The sequence below is a fragment of the Equus przewalskii genome, chromosome 12 (genome assembly GCF_037783145.1).
Source record: "Equus przewalskii isolate Varuska chromosome 12, EquPr2, whole genome shotgun sequence".
Classification (NCBI taxonomy): domain Eukaryota; kingdom Metazoa; phylum Chordata; class Mammalia; order Perissodactyla; family Equidae; genus Equus; species Equus przewalskii.
The window spans coordinates 25,550,387-25,567,197 of record NC_091842.1 but is presented as its reverse complement, the minus strand read 5'-3'; the positions used below and the strand labels follow the sequence as shown (position 1 = coordinate 25,567,197).

Genomic DNA, 16,811 nt, shown 5'->3' with positions numbered 1-16,811 from the left:
TTTCTTCAAGTAACAAATTGCAACAATAAAAAAGGAGGCAATGAAGGAATCCATAGATTAAAAAGATACATAAAAAATTTATTAACTAATCACAATGTGTGGACCTGACTCAAACAAATGGTAAACAAGAGAGCATTCGTGACTTGTTTGATGGATGAAAATGAACAGTGGATATTTGATGATAAGAGGAAATTGTTAACTTTTAGATATAATAACAGAATGTTTGTTTTTAAAAAGTCATCATCTTTTAGAGGTATATACTGAAACTGTTTATGGATAAAATATGGTTTCTGGAGTTGGTTAGGCATAATGATGAAACAAGATTAACCATAAAGTAATAATGACTGAAATTGGGCAATGGATACATGGGAATTCATTATTTTTGTATATCTTTGAGATGTTTCTATAAAAAGTGCTTCAAAAATAGGTAATTGTTTCAGGATGCTGAGAGATACTTCAGCACAGTGTGTGGGACTCCCAAAGGGAGCACAGATATCTTCCTTAGAGGACATGAGAATTGAATCTTGTATGAGTGAGTCATGGGTATAATGAGATAGAGAATTTTTTATACACCAGAATTTTACAGGAACCAGGGAAGATGGACTTATTAGCAGGAGAGCCTGGTTCCTATGAGAGAAATATTCTGAGCGGAGGGCTTGGACTACATTTCCTGGAGTGCCAAATATTGTGTGAAACTTTAGGAGCTCAGGCTTCTGAAATGCAAGGTGGAATGATCAGCAAGATGACAGGAGGCAAGCAGTGCATGATGGGATTCCTCTCCATAGTTCCCCAGGCTACACCAACACTACTTCTTTTGTGAATTTACACATGTGATTGGTGTCTTTTGGAAAACAGCAAGGGACAAATGGAGTTAACACCCACAGATGTAGGAAAAGAGAGAGGGAATCATGTGGAAGTAAGGTCAGAATTCACACAAATCAGACAGGGCCCTGCATTTTAACAGGTTTTTTGGATTTCAAGGTTCAAACTCAAAGGGACATGAAAGCCCACAAGTGACTTCTGAGACAGATGTAGTATACTCATTAGAGTAAGGACTGATCCTGTTCACTTTATTTTGCAATTTTGGTGCTCCAAGATTTTGCACTTGTTGGTTTTCTACCCCGACCACTTTCTCCATCCACTTCCCCTTCCCATCCCAAGAAGCTGTCTCTGATTCCCCAGGCTTAGTTAGGAGTCCCTTCTATGCACTCCCAGTGTAACCTGTGTTTCTACTTTATCACACTTTCCCCACTATATTACACTTGCCTATTTCCTTGATTGCAGTCTGTGAGAGCAGGGATCCTATCTTGTTCATAGTTATGTCCCCAGCACCTATTGCCGCATCTTGCACATAAAAAACACTTAATATTTTTGGTTGATATTGAGTCGTATTTACCTGATACTATCCACTTGGGGCCCCCTAGACTCTTCAATATTTTCAAAGATGGCCCTAGGGATCCCCCTGTAGTGGACTGTAGCAACTATAGTTTATTTCTACCTTAAAGACCTTCCCATCTCTTATTTTCTGGTTCCTTTAAGAATTCCTCCTCCTCTCCATGTAATCCCAGCGAGACTGTCAATCTTGGTTCTTCAACCCGCCCCCTTGGAACAAACAAATATCCCAGGTTGAACCTCTTAAGACACAGTCTCAGGGACAACCATATGACAGAAACCTGGCCAATCAGAGCCCTTTCTAAGAATTTTCCAAAGTGGAGGTGGAAAAGTAAGGCTAACTAGACCTTGAACTGAAGAGATGTGAGTCTAGGGTTGCTAGCGGCCATTTTATCTGCTTTTTGGAGGAAACCCTTCAGAAAACTACTCACAGAGAAAAGCAGACAGAGAGATTGAGAGCAAGAGGGAGAGAGAGAAAGAGTGGTCTGAGGTTATTTAGTTCTGCTTTTTGTGCCAGAATTATGACTCCTTCAATCTGTTATAAGCCACCCTGATGGTCTGCCCAGCAGAATGGATCTATCATTCCCCTCTTTTGCTCAGGCTAATCTCTGTTACATGTATCCCAAATAATGCTGGTTAACACGAGGTTCTTTAGCTGCTGCTGGTATTGTACAATTGGATGGAAGGTGTACATTTTCTGCTTTGCAGGCTGCATGGCTAACTAAAAATACCAAGTTTGTTAGCTATGCTGGAATCATATCAACTCAATGTGTCGACTTTGCTCATTTCAGAAGTTCTGAGTGTCAGTCATATCTGTCTTTCATAAAAAGAAAGATAAATTAATATTGCCTATGACATGCAGTATCTCACTAGACAGAATTTTTCACAACATGAGATCAGTGGAGGGAAAGAGTGCAATCAGTCGAAGATGACTAACATGTCAAGTGTTTGGACTTAATTAACTGGATCTATGAGTATGGTATAGACAGAGTCTGAGATGGAATTGGGCCACTTCTCAAGTTCCCTTTTTCATGGTTTTGAATCGTAACCTGCCTACCATTGTGTGATCTTGGCTATGAGGTCTTGAAGATTTGAATCCTGTCTTCTGAGTTTTCTTTAACGTTCTAAATGAGAGCATTTCCTGAGCCACATGGGACCAGATGGTTCCACCAGAGTCCTCAAACTATAAGCCTCCCCCAGGGTCTGGGCAATCAATCTAGACTGCCTTTGTCTCCCTCCAGATAGGCTGGGGTTTTCCACTCATCACAGAATGCCTTTGGATGTATAAGGGCAGAACTAAGCCCTATAATAAGGCTTTGGTGTTACAAAGATTACGGAATTCCTTTCTCAATGTAATTCATAAAAACAATAGTAATATATAAAACAAATGTAAGACATTCCAACAACACCCTTATTTTTTCCATGTTGACTATTTCAATGTTTTTTATTTTTTTATTTTTTTGCTGAGGAAGATTCACCCTGAGCTAACATCCACTGCCAATCCTCCTCTTTTTTTTGCTTGAGGAAGATTAGCGCTGAGCTAAAATCTGTGCCAATTTTCCTCTTTTTTTTGTATGTAGGACGCCTCCACAGTGTGGCTGGTGAATGGAGTAGGTCCATACCTGGATCTGAACCTGCGAACCCAGGCTGCTGCAGCAGAGCATGCGGAACTTTGACCACTCGGCCATGGGCCAGGCTCTCGATGTTTTTTAAAAAGTATTGGATGTTAAATTCTTTCAAAGAGTATCTTGTGCACTCTGGCTTCTCAGGTATCCTGTTTTAGGGACCATCTAGCAGTGAATGCAATTAATTCAGACAGCATCTCTCTATTTTCTATTGCTTCTATCCACCAGAAGAACAATGAGATGAATTCTTGTAACACTTTGGCAGCCAGAAAAATGTGCCCCCTCTCACATTCACATTATCTGAAGTATATCCATTATATGAACACCTCTACTTAATTCTCTTTTCTTTCTATCTCAACCTCATTTGCACAGGAATAGGACTTTTTGTTCCCTGCCCCTTACTCTCCCTCCAAATCTTTGTATGGTACCCTCTAGATTGAACATCAGTTGAGTGGTTAACAAACTCTTCTACTTTCACATTTTCTGCATCCTCTTCGCTGAATGTTCTTTTTGTCGTTTGCGTTATAGAGATCTGGCTCTTTATGAGAATAGGTTACTATTTCCCCCTTTTAAGTGGAGGCTGTTGATTCTTCCGTAATCCTTGGGTTTGGCACCCTCCGAGCTTCCAGTATGACCTCCTGACCATTACCCCTCTCACCCTATCTACAATCCCTCTCTCTCTTTGAGACTCACGCCATTTACCTTAACCACCCTCTGACACTCCTGGTTGTTGTAATTTACCAACCTCCCAGTCATTCCTTGTCCATTAAAGCCTTTAGCATAAGGTTCTTGATCTTTCCTTTGACTCCATGTCCCACCATTATCCTGAGTGACTCCTACATCTATATGGATGACCAATCCTACACTCTAGTCTCTTCCTACCTTCACTTTTACCATCAGGGAGTTTCATGACACTTACCCCCTCTTGGCCGTGCTTCTGACTTTGGCATCACTTGTAAATGTTTCATCTCTGAAATCTTAAGTCCGTGCATCTCATGTTTTTATTACTACTGCTGTGGACTTAATTGGTCCCCCTAAAACTTGTATATTGAAGCCCTAACTCCCAATATGATGGTATTTGGAGGTGGAAACTTTGGGAGGTAATTAGGTTTAGATGAGGTCATTAGGGTGGGGCCCTCACGATGGTATTAGTATTTGTATAAGAAGAGACACTAGAGAACTTGGTCTCTCTTTCTCTCCACCATGTGAGGACACAGAAAGCAGCTGTCTGCAAGCCAGGGAGAGAGCTCTCACCAGAACCCAATTATGCTGGCACCCTCATCTTAGACTTGCCTCCTCTAGAATTGTGAGAAATAAATATCACTTGTGTAAGCCATTCAGTCTTTGGCACTGTTATGGCAACCCAAGCAGATTATGACAATTACCTTCACTCCTTCCAGCTCTACTAACGCTTTCAGTACCTTGTCTTCTCACCATTGATCTGCCTTTTTCTTGAATTCACTTCCTTGCCTAATCAGCTTGGATTCTTAGTCCTTCACTTTAACCATTTTCTTGCCAACTTCCCAAGATCCCTTGCCGACTGCCTTTTTATTTTGCCTTCTTGGAAAAACCTTAATCCTGGGTCATTCCTACTCTCCACTTGTATTTGTGATTTTCTGCAATATTTAAGGGTGATGTTCTCAAATATTAGAGAATATTTCTCCAATATTTTAGAGTGAGTTGGCAGAAATCACACAACCACATAGAGAGTGACTTTGAAGATGGATGATCACCAACCTCAAATGTGTCCTTATCATCACCCATTTCTCCTGCATTTCTGGCATCTGCTCTCTCTTCCGTTTGCAGCAGTGATAATTTTTTTTAAAGATTTTATTTTTTTTCCTTTTTCTCCGCAAAGCCCCCCAGTACATAGTTGTATATTCTTCATTGTGGGTCCTTCTAGTTGTGGCATGTGGGACACCGCCTCAGAGTGGTTTGATGAGCAGTGCCATGTCCGCGCCCAGGATTCAAACCAATGAAACACTGGGCCACCTGCAGCAGAGCGCACGAACTTAACCACTTGGCCACGGGACCAGCCCCCAGCAATGATAATTTTAAACATTGTCCACTCAGACTTCTACAGCACCTTTTTCCCCCATTCTCATCAGGTGATACTGAGTCCTATTTCACAGAGAAAATAGGATTCATCAGGTGGAAACTAGCTGAACTTCCTACTATGGAATCTACAAGCTTACATTTGTCTGTACCCCAGAATCCTTTGTCTTATGATGGAAGAGGGATCCCTTTAGTTTAAGTCAGTTTCTCTTCCCATGTTTAAGATCCAGCTAGTTGCATTTCTAGTGTGTGCCTTGTGCTTTGACGGTGCGTTTATGTAGTGGATGGACAAGTTTGGCCATCTGGCTGAATGGCAAATCAGCATCACCCTACAGTTTTGGCCTGCCCATAGCCTTCAGAGATGTCCTGCTTAGTGATGTTTCCAGCCCTCCATCTCCTCAGGGCTGATGAATCTTCCTGCAGCCACACAGTGCTTCAGACTCTGGAATCCATAGCAAAAGCGATCAAAAATTGTTCTTACACTTCGTGAATATTTCTACCTGTAGTAGGTCTGTTGTAAGGAGGAGTCTTGGAGAAATGATGCAGATATTGTCAAATATACGAGGCACTCATTAAGTAGTAGTTGATGTTCTTATTACCATTCTAATAGATAATCTATTCAGACATCCCATTTGGATCGACTTCCCTGAAGACACTCTTCTCGAGAAGAGGAATTAGTGTTAAACGTGAGTCAATCAAATGATAGTACTAACTGAAGGAAGCCAGCCTTCTGAAGAAACCCTTCTGAGTTTCCTTTACTTCTCCAAAGCCTGAGCTGTGTGAAGGATGTGTCAGAAATAGTAATATAAAGCAGAATCTACTTTTCTGAACTCTGAGGATAAAAAGAAAGCTGTTTATTTTACAAACTGGGCTCAACATCTCTGGATATTATGAGAAGTTTCCACAGGGCCCCAGGCATAGATAGGATAGTGGTGAACACCTTTTATAAACCCATAATTCATTTTATGAGTATTTGATTTTGGTGAGGGTGGAAGAGTCAGATGTGGGAAGAAAATTGGAAGAAAACTCTTTGTGGTCTCAGATAGAGGCAGAGTGACCCGTTGTATTTTGAACATGAGAGTGTCAATTAGTGGTTACCTGGTAGCTCATCTGTGTAGAGAATATCTGACTACCCGTTCAGTTCCTGAGAGTAAGAAAGATCAAAGTTGGAGAACTGTTTCTAAATTAATTCCAAAATCATCATTATGTCCTTGCCTTTGCATTATCATTAATTTCAGGGCACAAGTGAGAGTTGACTATTTTGAAATTTTTAAGTGCTTCTCTTTTAAGAGTGTAAGAAATAATCCAGTCATTTCATAAGGTGATAGTATGTTGGTGAATGAAGATATGCCATATTTAACATAACACATTTTTTGCTGCTCCATAAAATGACAATGAATTAGGTCATGTGCTTTCTTCATGTAATCATAATGTAATATGCTAATATTATTTCCTACCACAAACGCTTCCTTCTGTAAAATATGTGTCCTTGTCCACATAGCTATAGTGAAATTTAGAGTGAGGTGATTATTTAGCAAACTCTGAGGCCTGATACAATGCTTTGGGCCTGTGATTTCTCATTAATCTTCATTGATGATGATGAACAATTCCACTTTGCAGGTATCCTAGAGAATTCTAGGGTATATGCAAAGATGCTGTTTTTAGCAGCTTGGAAAAAATCCAAGTATCTTTGATAGGCACTTTGATAGTTCCATACTAAGGGACATTATACAATAATTTAAAAGAATAAGATGTACAATCACATGCTGTCGTGAATAAAGCTCTAAGGTACAGTGTGGAGTGAAAAATGCAAGCTTCACCATCACATACAGAATGATACCTTCTACATAATCCACCCCCCAATATTAGAATGTATTTCTACGGGGATAGATAGATATAGGTTTAGATATACATTTATTTTTAAAACGTCTAGAAGGATCTATATCCAGTAGGAGAGGTGGTCTTTTTCTTTAATGTTTCCATTTTTTTTTACATGTAATATATTTTTCTTTAATGTTTATATTTTTAAAGGGAGGTATGATTACAAAATTAATTAAACACATCCAACCTTTTGATTACAATTAGGTTTTATATTCCTAACTACTTTGGAGCCAGTAGATATGGATTCAGAAGTGTCACGGGAATAAAAAAATCTCACAACCTAGTGGAGTTATTGTCATAAATGGCAACAAGACAGATGCTTTAATGAAGGGTAGAATTGGATTATTTCAATAACTTGAGGGTTCCTAGTCTCATTTGCGGCACCATGAGTGGAAGTGGACTCTTTGGAGAGATCTTCTGTTACCTGGCAAAACACTTGTGTAGAAGCAGTTCCTGGTACGTCCCTGGATTTCTAGGTAGGATGATGATGGGAAACCTGCACAGGGCCTGGGCCCCCAGGGAGGGAAGAAAACAAAATCTGTGTGAAGATGGGAAAGCCAGTGAGACAGTTGTGGAAATGTCCAGGGGACAGGATCACTAACATCAAGACTCAGCTGGAGCAAGTCCTTTATCTTAATGAGCCCTGGAAGAGGATTTAGCTGTTCCTATCTGGATCTAGGAGCTACAGTGTTAACCATCCAAGAACCGAATGGATACACAGCTTGGCCTTTACTTCTGGATCCCAGAAGCCTTTTGCTTAGGTTTATTGTTTTGAATAATAATCCTGGATCTTGTCACTGAAATTTTAGATTGTGAAGATATTTAGAGATTAACACAGCAGTTTAGAGATTGTGTGATGGAATCCATAGGCCCAGTTTTATTTCTGGTTCCAGCTCTGATTCCTTGGGCTAGTTAGTTAATCTCTCTGAGCCTCAGTTTCCATGGTTTCTACCTCACAGTGCTGTTGGGGAGATGAATGAAATAATGCATGTTAGGAGCCAGTATCTGGTGAATAAAAGATAGTGGATATTAACATTATCATCTTCATTATCATTATTGTCTGTTAAAATTTTCATTTTCAGTGATTCAACTGAAGCAGCCAGCTCCTCCTGATTCCAAAGAGCCTAGAGAAGTGAGAGGACATTGTTCTCAGAAGGAGGGAGAACATCTTCGGGTCAGGATCACATTTCAAATTTAGTTGTTGATTCATCTCATGTTGGGACGAGTCGCTGGGCCATTGCTAATGTTTCCTTTCTGGCCTTTGCCCCGGCCCTCACAGGGAACTGGTCTAACGTTTAGAAGAGACTCAGGGTGGAAGGTTTGGTTGTGATCCAGAAACACACAGCTCCTTAAAGCCAAGTTCCCAACATTGTCAGGAGACAAAGTTTCACCAAGAGTGTCACCCAAACACCACAAGACATCTGCTGGCTGAAAGTCTGTCTAGTGTCTAAAGAGAAATGGGGAAAAACATCTGAATTCTCTTGCGTTGGTACTAGCAACAACAAGAAGAATTGCTAGTTGTCAAGCACTAACCTGTGGAAATAAAAACCATTCAAATGAGAACAAGCAAAGGCTATTTACTCAGAGTTTGCTATAGCAAGGGAGTCGGCCCCCATCATTTGCAGTTTGGCAGACATTCAGCAGGCAGAGGACTGTAAAGCTTTATAGTGGAGAGAAGGGAAGGATCTGGATGCCCCCTGAGTGGAGGCTGTTGGCATGGGGAAGCTGTAGGCAGGCGAACTAGAGGTGGACGTCCTATGTGATCGGTTAGGGGTGCACGTTTGGCTGTCACTGGTTGGTCCTATGTTAGAAGCGGGACAAAAATTAGGGAAGCTGTCAGTTATTAATTAATCCCTGGCCATTTGGGGCTGATTGCTGCAGGGGTTATTGTTTGGCTTCCTGGGCTGGTTGCTGGAGACAGTGGTCTGACTTCCTCCAGGTCTGATTTGGAGATAGCAGGCTGGCTCCTGGGCTAGTAGATAATGGGTTGGTTTCCTGGGCTGGTTGCTGCAGACTGTGGGTCAGAGTTCTGTTTTAATATGTGATCTGGCCATTGTCCATTTGTATATTCAGGCTCTTACGCTGTATATGTGGTACTGTGTTCACTGCTTTACACACGTCAACTTATTGAATACTTCCTTCTATACAAATAGCACACTCTCCACAATGTTCTGCACTGCTTGTGCTCCTGCACAGTGCATGCTGCAGATCTTTCCATATCAAACATACATTTTAAGTCCTCTATTTTTAAAATAGTGGCATAATATTTCATTGGATAGATGTACCATTATTTGTTTAACCACCCCCCAAACCCAATCTTTTGGCTATTACAAATTAGGTTGCAACACCTATCCTTGTGGTGATGACAGCTTGCATGTACAGCAAGGGATCTGTGGGATACATTCGTGGAAATGGACTGCTGGGTAAAAGGGAAGGTGCATTTGTAATCTTGAGAGATGTTGCTAAATTTTACCCCAAATGATATCTAATTTAATTCTTATAAAAACACTATATGATTGGCGTTTTGATAGACGAGGGAACTGTTTCATAGACATGAAATAGCTGGTCCACAGCGGTGAGTGCAGCCTTGGAATCGGAACCTCGGTCTAGCCAGTGGCTCTGAAGCACTGTGTCCTACTGCCTCCTCCCCGTGTTATGGTGGCTACTGTTATTAACCTCCAGCCTCAGGCCAGGCACTGAGCTAAGCACGCTCTGTACAATAGCTCATTTAAATCTCACAACCTTGGGAGGTAGATGGTACTGTATTTAGTCAATCTAAGCTGCCATTAATTGTGAATCACACCATTGCTCTATGACTCATCAAGATAACACAAAGCAATGCTACTTAAACTTGGGCATGCTGTTGATTGTAAGGCACTTTCTGATTTTAAGAGAGTGAAATGTAAAGAAATGTGCCTCTTGGAGTCCACAAAATACAACATGATCCTGTTTTACAAGTGAGGACATTGAAGTATCGTGAGGTGAAATGACTTGCCTAAGGTCACGCTAGACACTGGGAGAATTGAGGTTTGAAAGCTTATCCGTTTAATGCCAGAGCCACCTCAGTACTCAAACCTTTCCTTGCTCTTGTGCTGGGAGCAAATAATTCTTTGGTATCTGAGCTTCTCCAAGTAAAGTAGTGGTACCAGGGAATTCTCCAGGTTTAGATGGCAGAACAGGAGGGCTTGGAAATGTGCAGGGTTGTTATCCTGGCTGTAAAGAGCTGAACTGCCACAGCCTCTGCCTCCTGGTCTAATCATCTTGTGTTCTAGAACTCTGTTGTGATGATCACATTTTCCTGCTTTAAAAAAAGTCCTCCAATGGCTCCTCACTGCTGTCATGTTAAGGTAAGGGTTATATTCTTTTCTGATAATCAAGTCCATGTGACTTCACCCTCACCTCTCATTTCTTTTCTTTCCACACCTTATACTTCAGCCAAACTGGCCTTGTGCTCCGTACATCGTCTTGCATTTTCTCTTCCAGGCTTTGGCCTGATTTACACTGTCTCCTTTGCTCTGAGTGCTCTTTCCAGCTCACCTCCACATAATCAAATCCCATATACAGAGTTCACCTCCAATGCTTTATATGCCCCTCTCTTTTGGAAATGATTGCTCTGTCCTCTGAGCCTCCCTAATGCTTTCTCCTAAAAAACCACAAACTTTCTGCCATGAATTAGTTATTCATATGCTTGTCACGGCTCTCTGACTAGCCTGTGGACTTCTTGAGGGTAAAGTTCACACCTGACTCATCTTTGAGCCCTTCCTTTCACCTGATCTAGTGACCAACACAGAGTAGAGATCAGATACCACCCTTACTGTATGGAGCCCTACAATGAACACAGAATTGGAAATGACATTAGATAGAGACTTTCAAACCTGCTCTCAATTCCTGTACTCTTTGACTGACGTCTTTAAGGCAAGTTGATTCTGCAGGGTCCTAAATCTGTGTTTGGATCTCCTTGATTGCTTATATCTTCTGATATTTGCTTTAGAACACAAGATGTGTTAAACACCTGCCTGTAGGCCTCTGACCTGGTTTCAGCCCTCCAGGTGCCTGGTGCCCTTCTTATCTCAGTATCCCCATCACAGTGATGTGGATGGTTCTGGTGTTGTGTTGTGAGGGAGGTGGAATTGGAGACCAGGGACTTGGCACAGATTCTAATCCTAGATCTTAAAAAATCACTGTGAAAGCTCCTTTCTTTGTAGACCTGGGTGACTTGGGGACATTTCCTGACTCTCAAGGTATCACCGTGAGGCCAATAGAATCTCCTTAAATTCTTAATTTTTTCTTATTGCAGTAACGTTGGTTTATAACACTGTATAAATTTCAGATGCACATCGTAATATAGTTCAAATTCTGTGCAGATTATATCATGTTCCCTACTCAAAGACTAATTGCAATCCATCACCACACACATGTGCCCTGTCACCTCTTTTGCCCTCCTCCCTCCCCACTTCCCCTCTAGTAACCACTAATCCAATCTCTGTTGCTATGTGTGTTTGTCCTTGTTTTTATCTTCTACTTTTGAATGAGATCATATGGCATTTAACTTTCTCCCTCTGACTTATTTTACTTGGCATAATATGCTCAAGGTCCATCCATGTTGTCACAAATGGCTGGATTTCATCATTTCTTATGGCTGAGTAGTATTCCATTATGTATATATACCACATCTTCTTTATCCATTCATCCCTTGATGGGCACCTGGATTGCTTCTAAGTCTTGGCTATTGTGAATAATGCTGCAATGAACACAGGGGTGCATGTATCTTTATGTATTTGTGTTTTTATGTTCTTTGGAAAAGTACCAGCAGTGGAATACCTGGATCATATGGTAGATCTATTCTTAACTTTCTGAGGGAACTCTGTACCCTTTTCCATAGTGGCTGCACCAGTTTGCACTCCCACCAGCAGTGTATGAGGATTCCCTTCTCTCCACATCGGCTCCAACACTTATTTTTTCCTGTCTTGTTAATTATAGCCATTCTAATGGGACTGGGGTGATATCTCATTGTAGTTTTCATTTGCATTTTCCTGATAGTTAATGATGTTGAACATCTTTTCATGTTCCTGTTAGCCATGTATATATCTTCTTTGGAGGAATCTCAGTTCAGGTCTTTTGCCCATTTTTTAATTGGGTTGTTACTTTTTTTGTTATTGAGATGTATGAGTTCTTTGTATATTTTGGATATTAACCCCTCATCAGATATATGGTTTACAAATATCTTCTCCCACTCGTTAGATTGTTTTTTTCGTTTTGTCAATGGTTTCCTTTGCTGTGCAGAAGCTTTTTAATTTGATGTAGTCCCGTTTGTTTATTTTTTCTATTGTTTCCCTTGCCCAGTCAGACATGGTATATGAAAAAAATGCTGCTAAGATCAATGTCAAAGAGCATACTGCTTATGTTTGCTTCTAGAAGTTTCAGTTTATTTTATTCCCATCTTTGAAAAGAGATTAAATAAGAATCTCATTGAAATAGGATTCTTATTTCCATATTTGTTTCCTACATTTAAAATGCCACTAGCTAAAACTTGTTTCTTTCAGGGATCATAGTCATGTTAAAAAGTTATTTATGCTCATAGTGCCAGATAATGTGCTTTTGCTGTTGACACATTGAGGTAATTACATTTTATTGGTTTTGGTAATAATCTTAGAAATGGTTTTTTTTATCTCTTTTAGTTAATTTCCATCACATTTCTGAGAAGATTAAGAATTAAGTGAAGGAAAACTCAGAAATGGTCTAAAAAGTAGCCATCTGTGAACAGAAGGTATAATCATCCTTTAATTTTTATTTTCATGGCTTCTCCTTGAAGTACTTCCCCTTTCTTCTAGTTCACTTATTTTTCTCTCTCTTCTTTCATGCTAGTGTCCCATTTCATTACATTGTATAACAGTCTAAATTCAAACCAAGCATCTTATATGTAAAGCACCACTTTTTAAAATTTCTGTATGAACTTACCCACGGGAGATAGGCTTCACTATCACTGTAAATAATATTTTTGAATTCTGAATCCATTATTACATATCTGTATAGATCAATGAAGCGAAGAAACATGCTCAAGAAACAAAGGGGCAAAATAAGATTCTCTGTGATGAAGTACATAAATTTAAGGTAAAAATCCTTTCTTTTTCCTAGATTGCACTCTAAAAACAGAAGTAAAAGTAATAAGTAAATATTACTAATCTCTATGTTTTGTTGAAGAATAACATCGAAACACCTGAAAGCACTAATGAAATTGTTAACAACATCCTTCCACGTATATGGGCTAAGTTGCAGTGAGAGAGAGATGGGAACATGCAGAACTGGGACTTGGTGCGAGTTATGACCATAATTTGACTTTTGAGATTTTGTTCACTGGGTAAATTGAGCCCTGCATTCCTCCATGCTGTTCACTGCTGTTTCAAGTACTAATACCCACAATGCCTTTTTTATTTAAGGACTTAGGAAGAATTTTTTTTCTGATTTAGACCCTGGGTTAATTGTTTATATCATTCAGCACTCCCTCCCCTCCAAGAAATATAGAACTGAGAAACTGTAGGAAAGAGTACTAGAGACTTCTAGCCACGTTGAGCAGTCCTAGCCCCCTGAATGCAGAGCAGAGAATTTTCAAAGTGAATCTAGTGACAATATTTATCTCCCACTAAGAAACAGTTCCTTTCAGCTGTTTGACTTCAAGATTTTAGACTTTCTTTGCTTTTGCCTCATCAGCCAGTCCAGCATCCCATTGTCTTGAAAGTAGGAAAGTTGGAGCGCCCACGAGATATTTGTGACTTCGGTTATTCTTTTAGTTCCTCATTTCTTTCTGTGTTTGACTTTTCTTCTCGACTTAAACTGGATCAGCTGCTTTTAATGATTCAGGGGCTGATGTATGTTTTGTTGGCATTTCTTCTTTTTAGCATATCGTCCAGATTTCGGTAGAAATCTAATACATTTTGTTTCTATTGTACGTGCAGAGAGTAGAAAAGAAAAATATACAGAGAGTTAAAAGGTGATATTTCAGTGAACACCTCAGGAATTTCAGAAGTAAACTACCTATATTTGCTGCAGGATTTTCATTGTACACCTTAGCTTTGATGAAGAACAAATATGACATGTCTTAGAGTATTAAATTTGTATGTTAGCTATTAGGGATTTTTCTTCTTGGGAACTAAGTCATTAGTGAGAATGTTTGGCTTAAGTTCGAATCCCCCTTAATGAATTTCATGTCAGTGAAGCGAAATTGAAGTCTGAAGAAAAACATGTACAGAAGGAAAATGCTCAGCTTAAGGTCAAGTAGGAGCAGAGAACAAAAAGTTACTTCCATAGGTTACATAAATCAGAGAACTAAACATCATTACTTCCTTTTTAATTTTCTTATTTTTAATTGTGGTAAAATACACATAACATAAAATTTACCATCATAGTCATTTTTAAATGTACATTTTAGTAACATTAAGTACATTGACATTGTTGTACAATCATTACTTCTTGAATACCTTTTCTCAGATCTGTCTTCAAGTCCAGAGATATGAGTGTAGGATTCAAGATGCAAGCAGAGAGCCTCAATACCTAATAAATGTACCCTGGAAGGTATGTTGTTTGTGGGGAAGAAAATCCCATATAGTAAAAATGAGTTTTCACTGGGAAGGTAAAAAATGGCTTCTTGCCCTCAAGATTCTCTCCTTTTTCCTCTCCCCTCCACAACCCAGTTCTTGGGAACATGTGCACACACACGAACAAAATTGTTTTATGTTTTACAGAAAGGAAAAAGAAGCTAGAAGACAACTGTGAGGCATTGAGATCTGTTAAAGTGACAAAGAAATCAAATTAAAAATGTTAAAGAACAACATAGGTGTGATTGATGAAATCTGTGGACAAAGAAAGATGGTCACAGAGGAGTAAGATATTCACGTGTTGTTACAAATACTGTTGTGTTAGTGAATGTGGGGAACAATGTAGATAATTATAATTTAGAATATTAACCACCATATTTTTGCCATATTCATTCTATAGAGAAATGTTTCCCGTTTCTGCCTTGACTTTTGTAATCTGTACCTTCCGTTCCATTCTCACTGGTTATCAGAGATTCTTATTTGTAATTAATTCCAGATTGGATGGAGTATTGGTACCAGCTTTAATCACTTCGTTGTCTAGAACCCTGTGGGTGCATTTACGTTGTACTCTAGGTTTCAATCCCGTCATAGTATCATGACCTGCCATATGTCTATCATTTCTTATTAAATTCTAGACATTGGGTAGAAAATATGTAGAGAAAAATTGAGGCCTCGTGTTGTGTCATCTTGCTGCAGAAAATCTGGGAGTTTACATCTGGCAGGTGATCAGGGATGCCAGCAGTACTGAATCCTATTCATCCAGTTAGCAATTCAGACCATTCACTGAAGGCTCAATCCCTCCTAAGGCCAGTGTGTTTTCTGTCCACCTTTATTCTTCGTGTGTAATCTCCTGGGACCCAGCTAAGGCCTGCACATTTTCTAGGGATGACCTTCATTTAGTGACCGTGAACTCCAGTTGTTTCACTTCTGTGCCCGTGGATGTGTGCAAACGCTGCTCAGCTTCTTCGCATCTCAGTAGTCTCCTCTAGAATTACTTGATGAACCCTGGGGAAAGTGGTCCCAAATGCCAGGCTGACCTTAATCCTGGGCTTCCTTCTTCTCCACATTGGCCTCATATTTCTTTATTGGCTTGTTAGTAATTTGGTGCAATCATGAATTTCCTATCTTGGCCAGTGTTTTCTCTTGTTCTCAGGGGGAGATGAGGGACTTCAGACCCACTCATCCATGTTCAAATGCAAAATTTTTCTTATATTCCCTCAAGAGTCAGGTTTGTGTTATCCCTTCCCAAGCCTGAGGGGTTGCTGTGTCCTCACTGACATCTTGTTTGCATTAAACTGTGAGATGTTTTAGGGTGGGAATAGTGCCCTGCTTCCCTCTGTGTCCTCAACACCTTATAGTGCACCCACTACATTCCAACAAGTCCAGAAAGCATTTGCTGAAAGATTGCTGGGTGGAGTCACATGAAGTGAAGTAGGTGGAGTCAACATCTCACTTATTGAGATGGGGGAGACTGGGGACAAGTTTGGGGTTTGATCTCTTTCCTACTGTGCCAAGATACAGCGTAAACAAATCAGTCCACCTCATTTGAAAGTTTTAGCCAAACTCTTGGAACCCAAACCTGGTGGAGGTGGTGTGCATAGTGGTCAAATGCAGTATCCGGAGTGAGATTGCCTGGAATTATCTCTCAAGGGCTTTCTAGCTGTGTGATCCTGACTGGTTGCTTAACCTCTCTTCCTCACTTTCCTCATCTGTAAAATGGGGATAATGAAACCCAGCTCCCAGTGATGTTGTGAGAACTAGATGAATACAGCCTATTGTAAACACTCATCAGATGTGCCTATTATGGCTTCCCTTGCAGCCATGTCTGAATTCCAAGCCAAACAGCTCTTCTAAGGCAGCACCAACCAGGAAAAAGTGGGAATGAGTAAAACAGGATCGAAGACACTGGGGGCTTTATTATCCAGCCCCTACCCACCCACCACAATGATAAATAATTTTATTGGAAGAGATCACCTCAGAAAATGATGCCAGGACCTAGAAGATGGGCACCTTCCCTCCTGGCTTTGGAGAAGCTACAGTTCTTCCTTGACTCTTGGTTTCTTCTCTTGTCTTGGAGGTCCTTTTGGCTTAGCCACTTCTTCTCCTTCTCAGCTATTTCTTTCTGCCCAGCTGGGTATTCCGGCTTGGTCCCATTCTCCAGCTCAGGCAGCTTCTGCTCAGGTAACTCTTTCTCCATAAAAGGTACCTCTTCTTCCTCAGCTAATACCTCCTCTTCTATCACTTCACTTTGCTCAGTAGACAATAG

The 16,811-nt window shown here is 40.3% G+C and overlaps 1 protein-coding gene and 1 long non-coding RNA gene across 2 annotated transcripts in view; one reads left to right on the top strand and one right to left on the bottom strand.

Annotated features, from left to right (window-relative positions):
* LOC139074904 (uncharacterized) overlaps window positions 1–16,664 on the top strand; it is a 27,960-nt gene extending 11,296 nt beyond the window's left edge. The window contains exons 2-5 of the long non-coding RNA XR_011524838.1: window positions 12,632–12,720; window positions 12,987–13,064; window positions 14,439–14,522; window positions 14,693–16,664. This is a non-coding gene — a long non-coding RNA (uncharacterized lncRNA). The remainder of the gene's footprint in view (window positions 1–12,631; window positions 12,721–12,986; window positions 13,065–14,438; window positions 14,523–14,692) is intronic.
* LOC103545526 (protein disulfide-isomerase-like protein of the testis) overlaps window positions 16,447–16,811 on the bottom strand; it is a 32,747-nt gene continuing 32,382 nt past the window's right edge. The window contains 2 exon segments of the mRNA XM_070568361.1: window positions 16,447–16,649; window positions 16,652–16,811. Of these exon segments, the coding sequence (XP_070424462.1) occupies window positions 16,579–16,649; window positions 16,652–16,811 (231 nt within the window). The 3' untranslated portion in view covers window positions 16,447–16,578.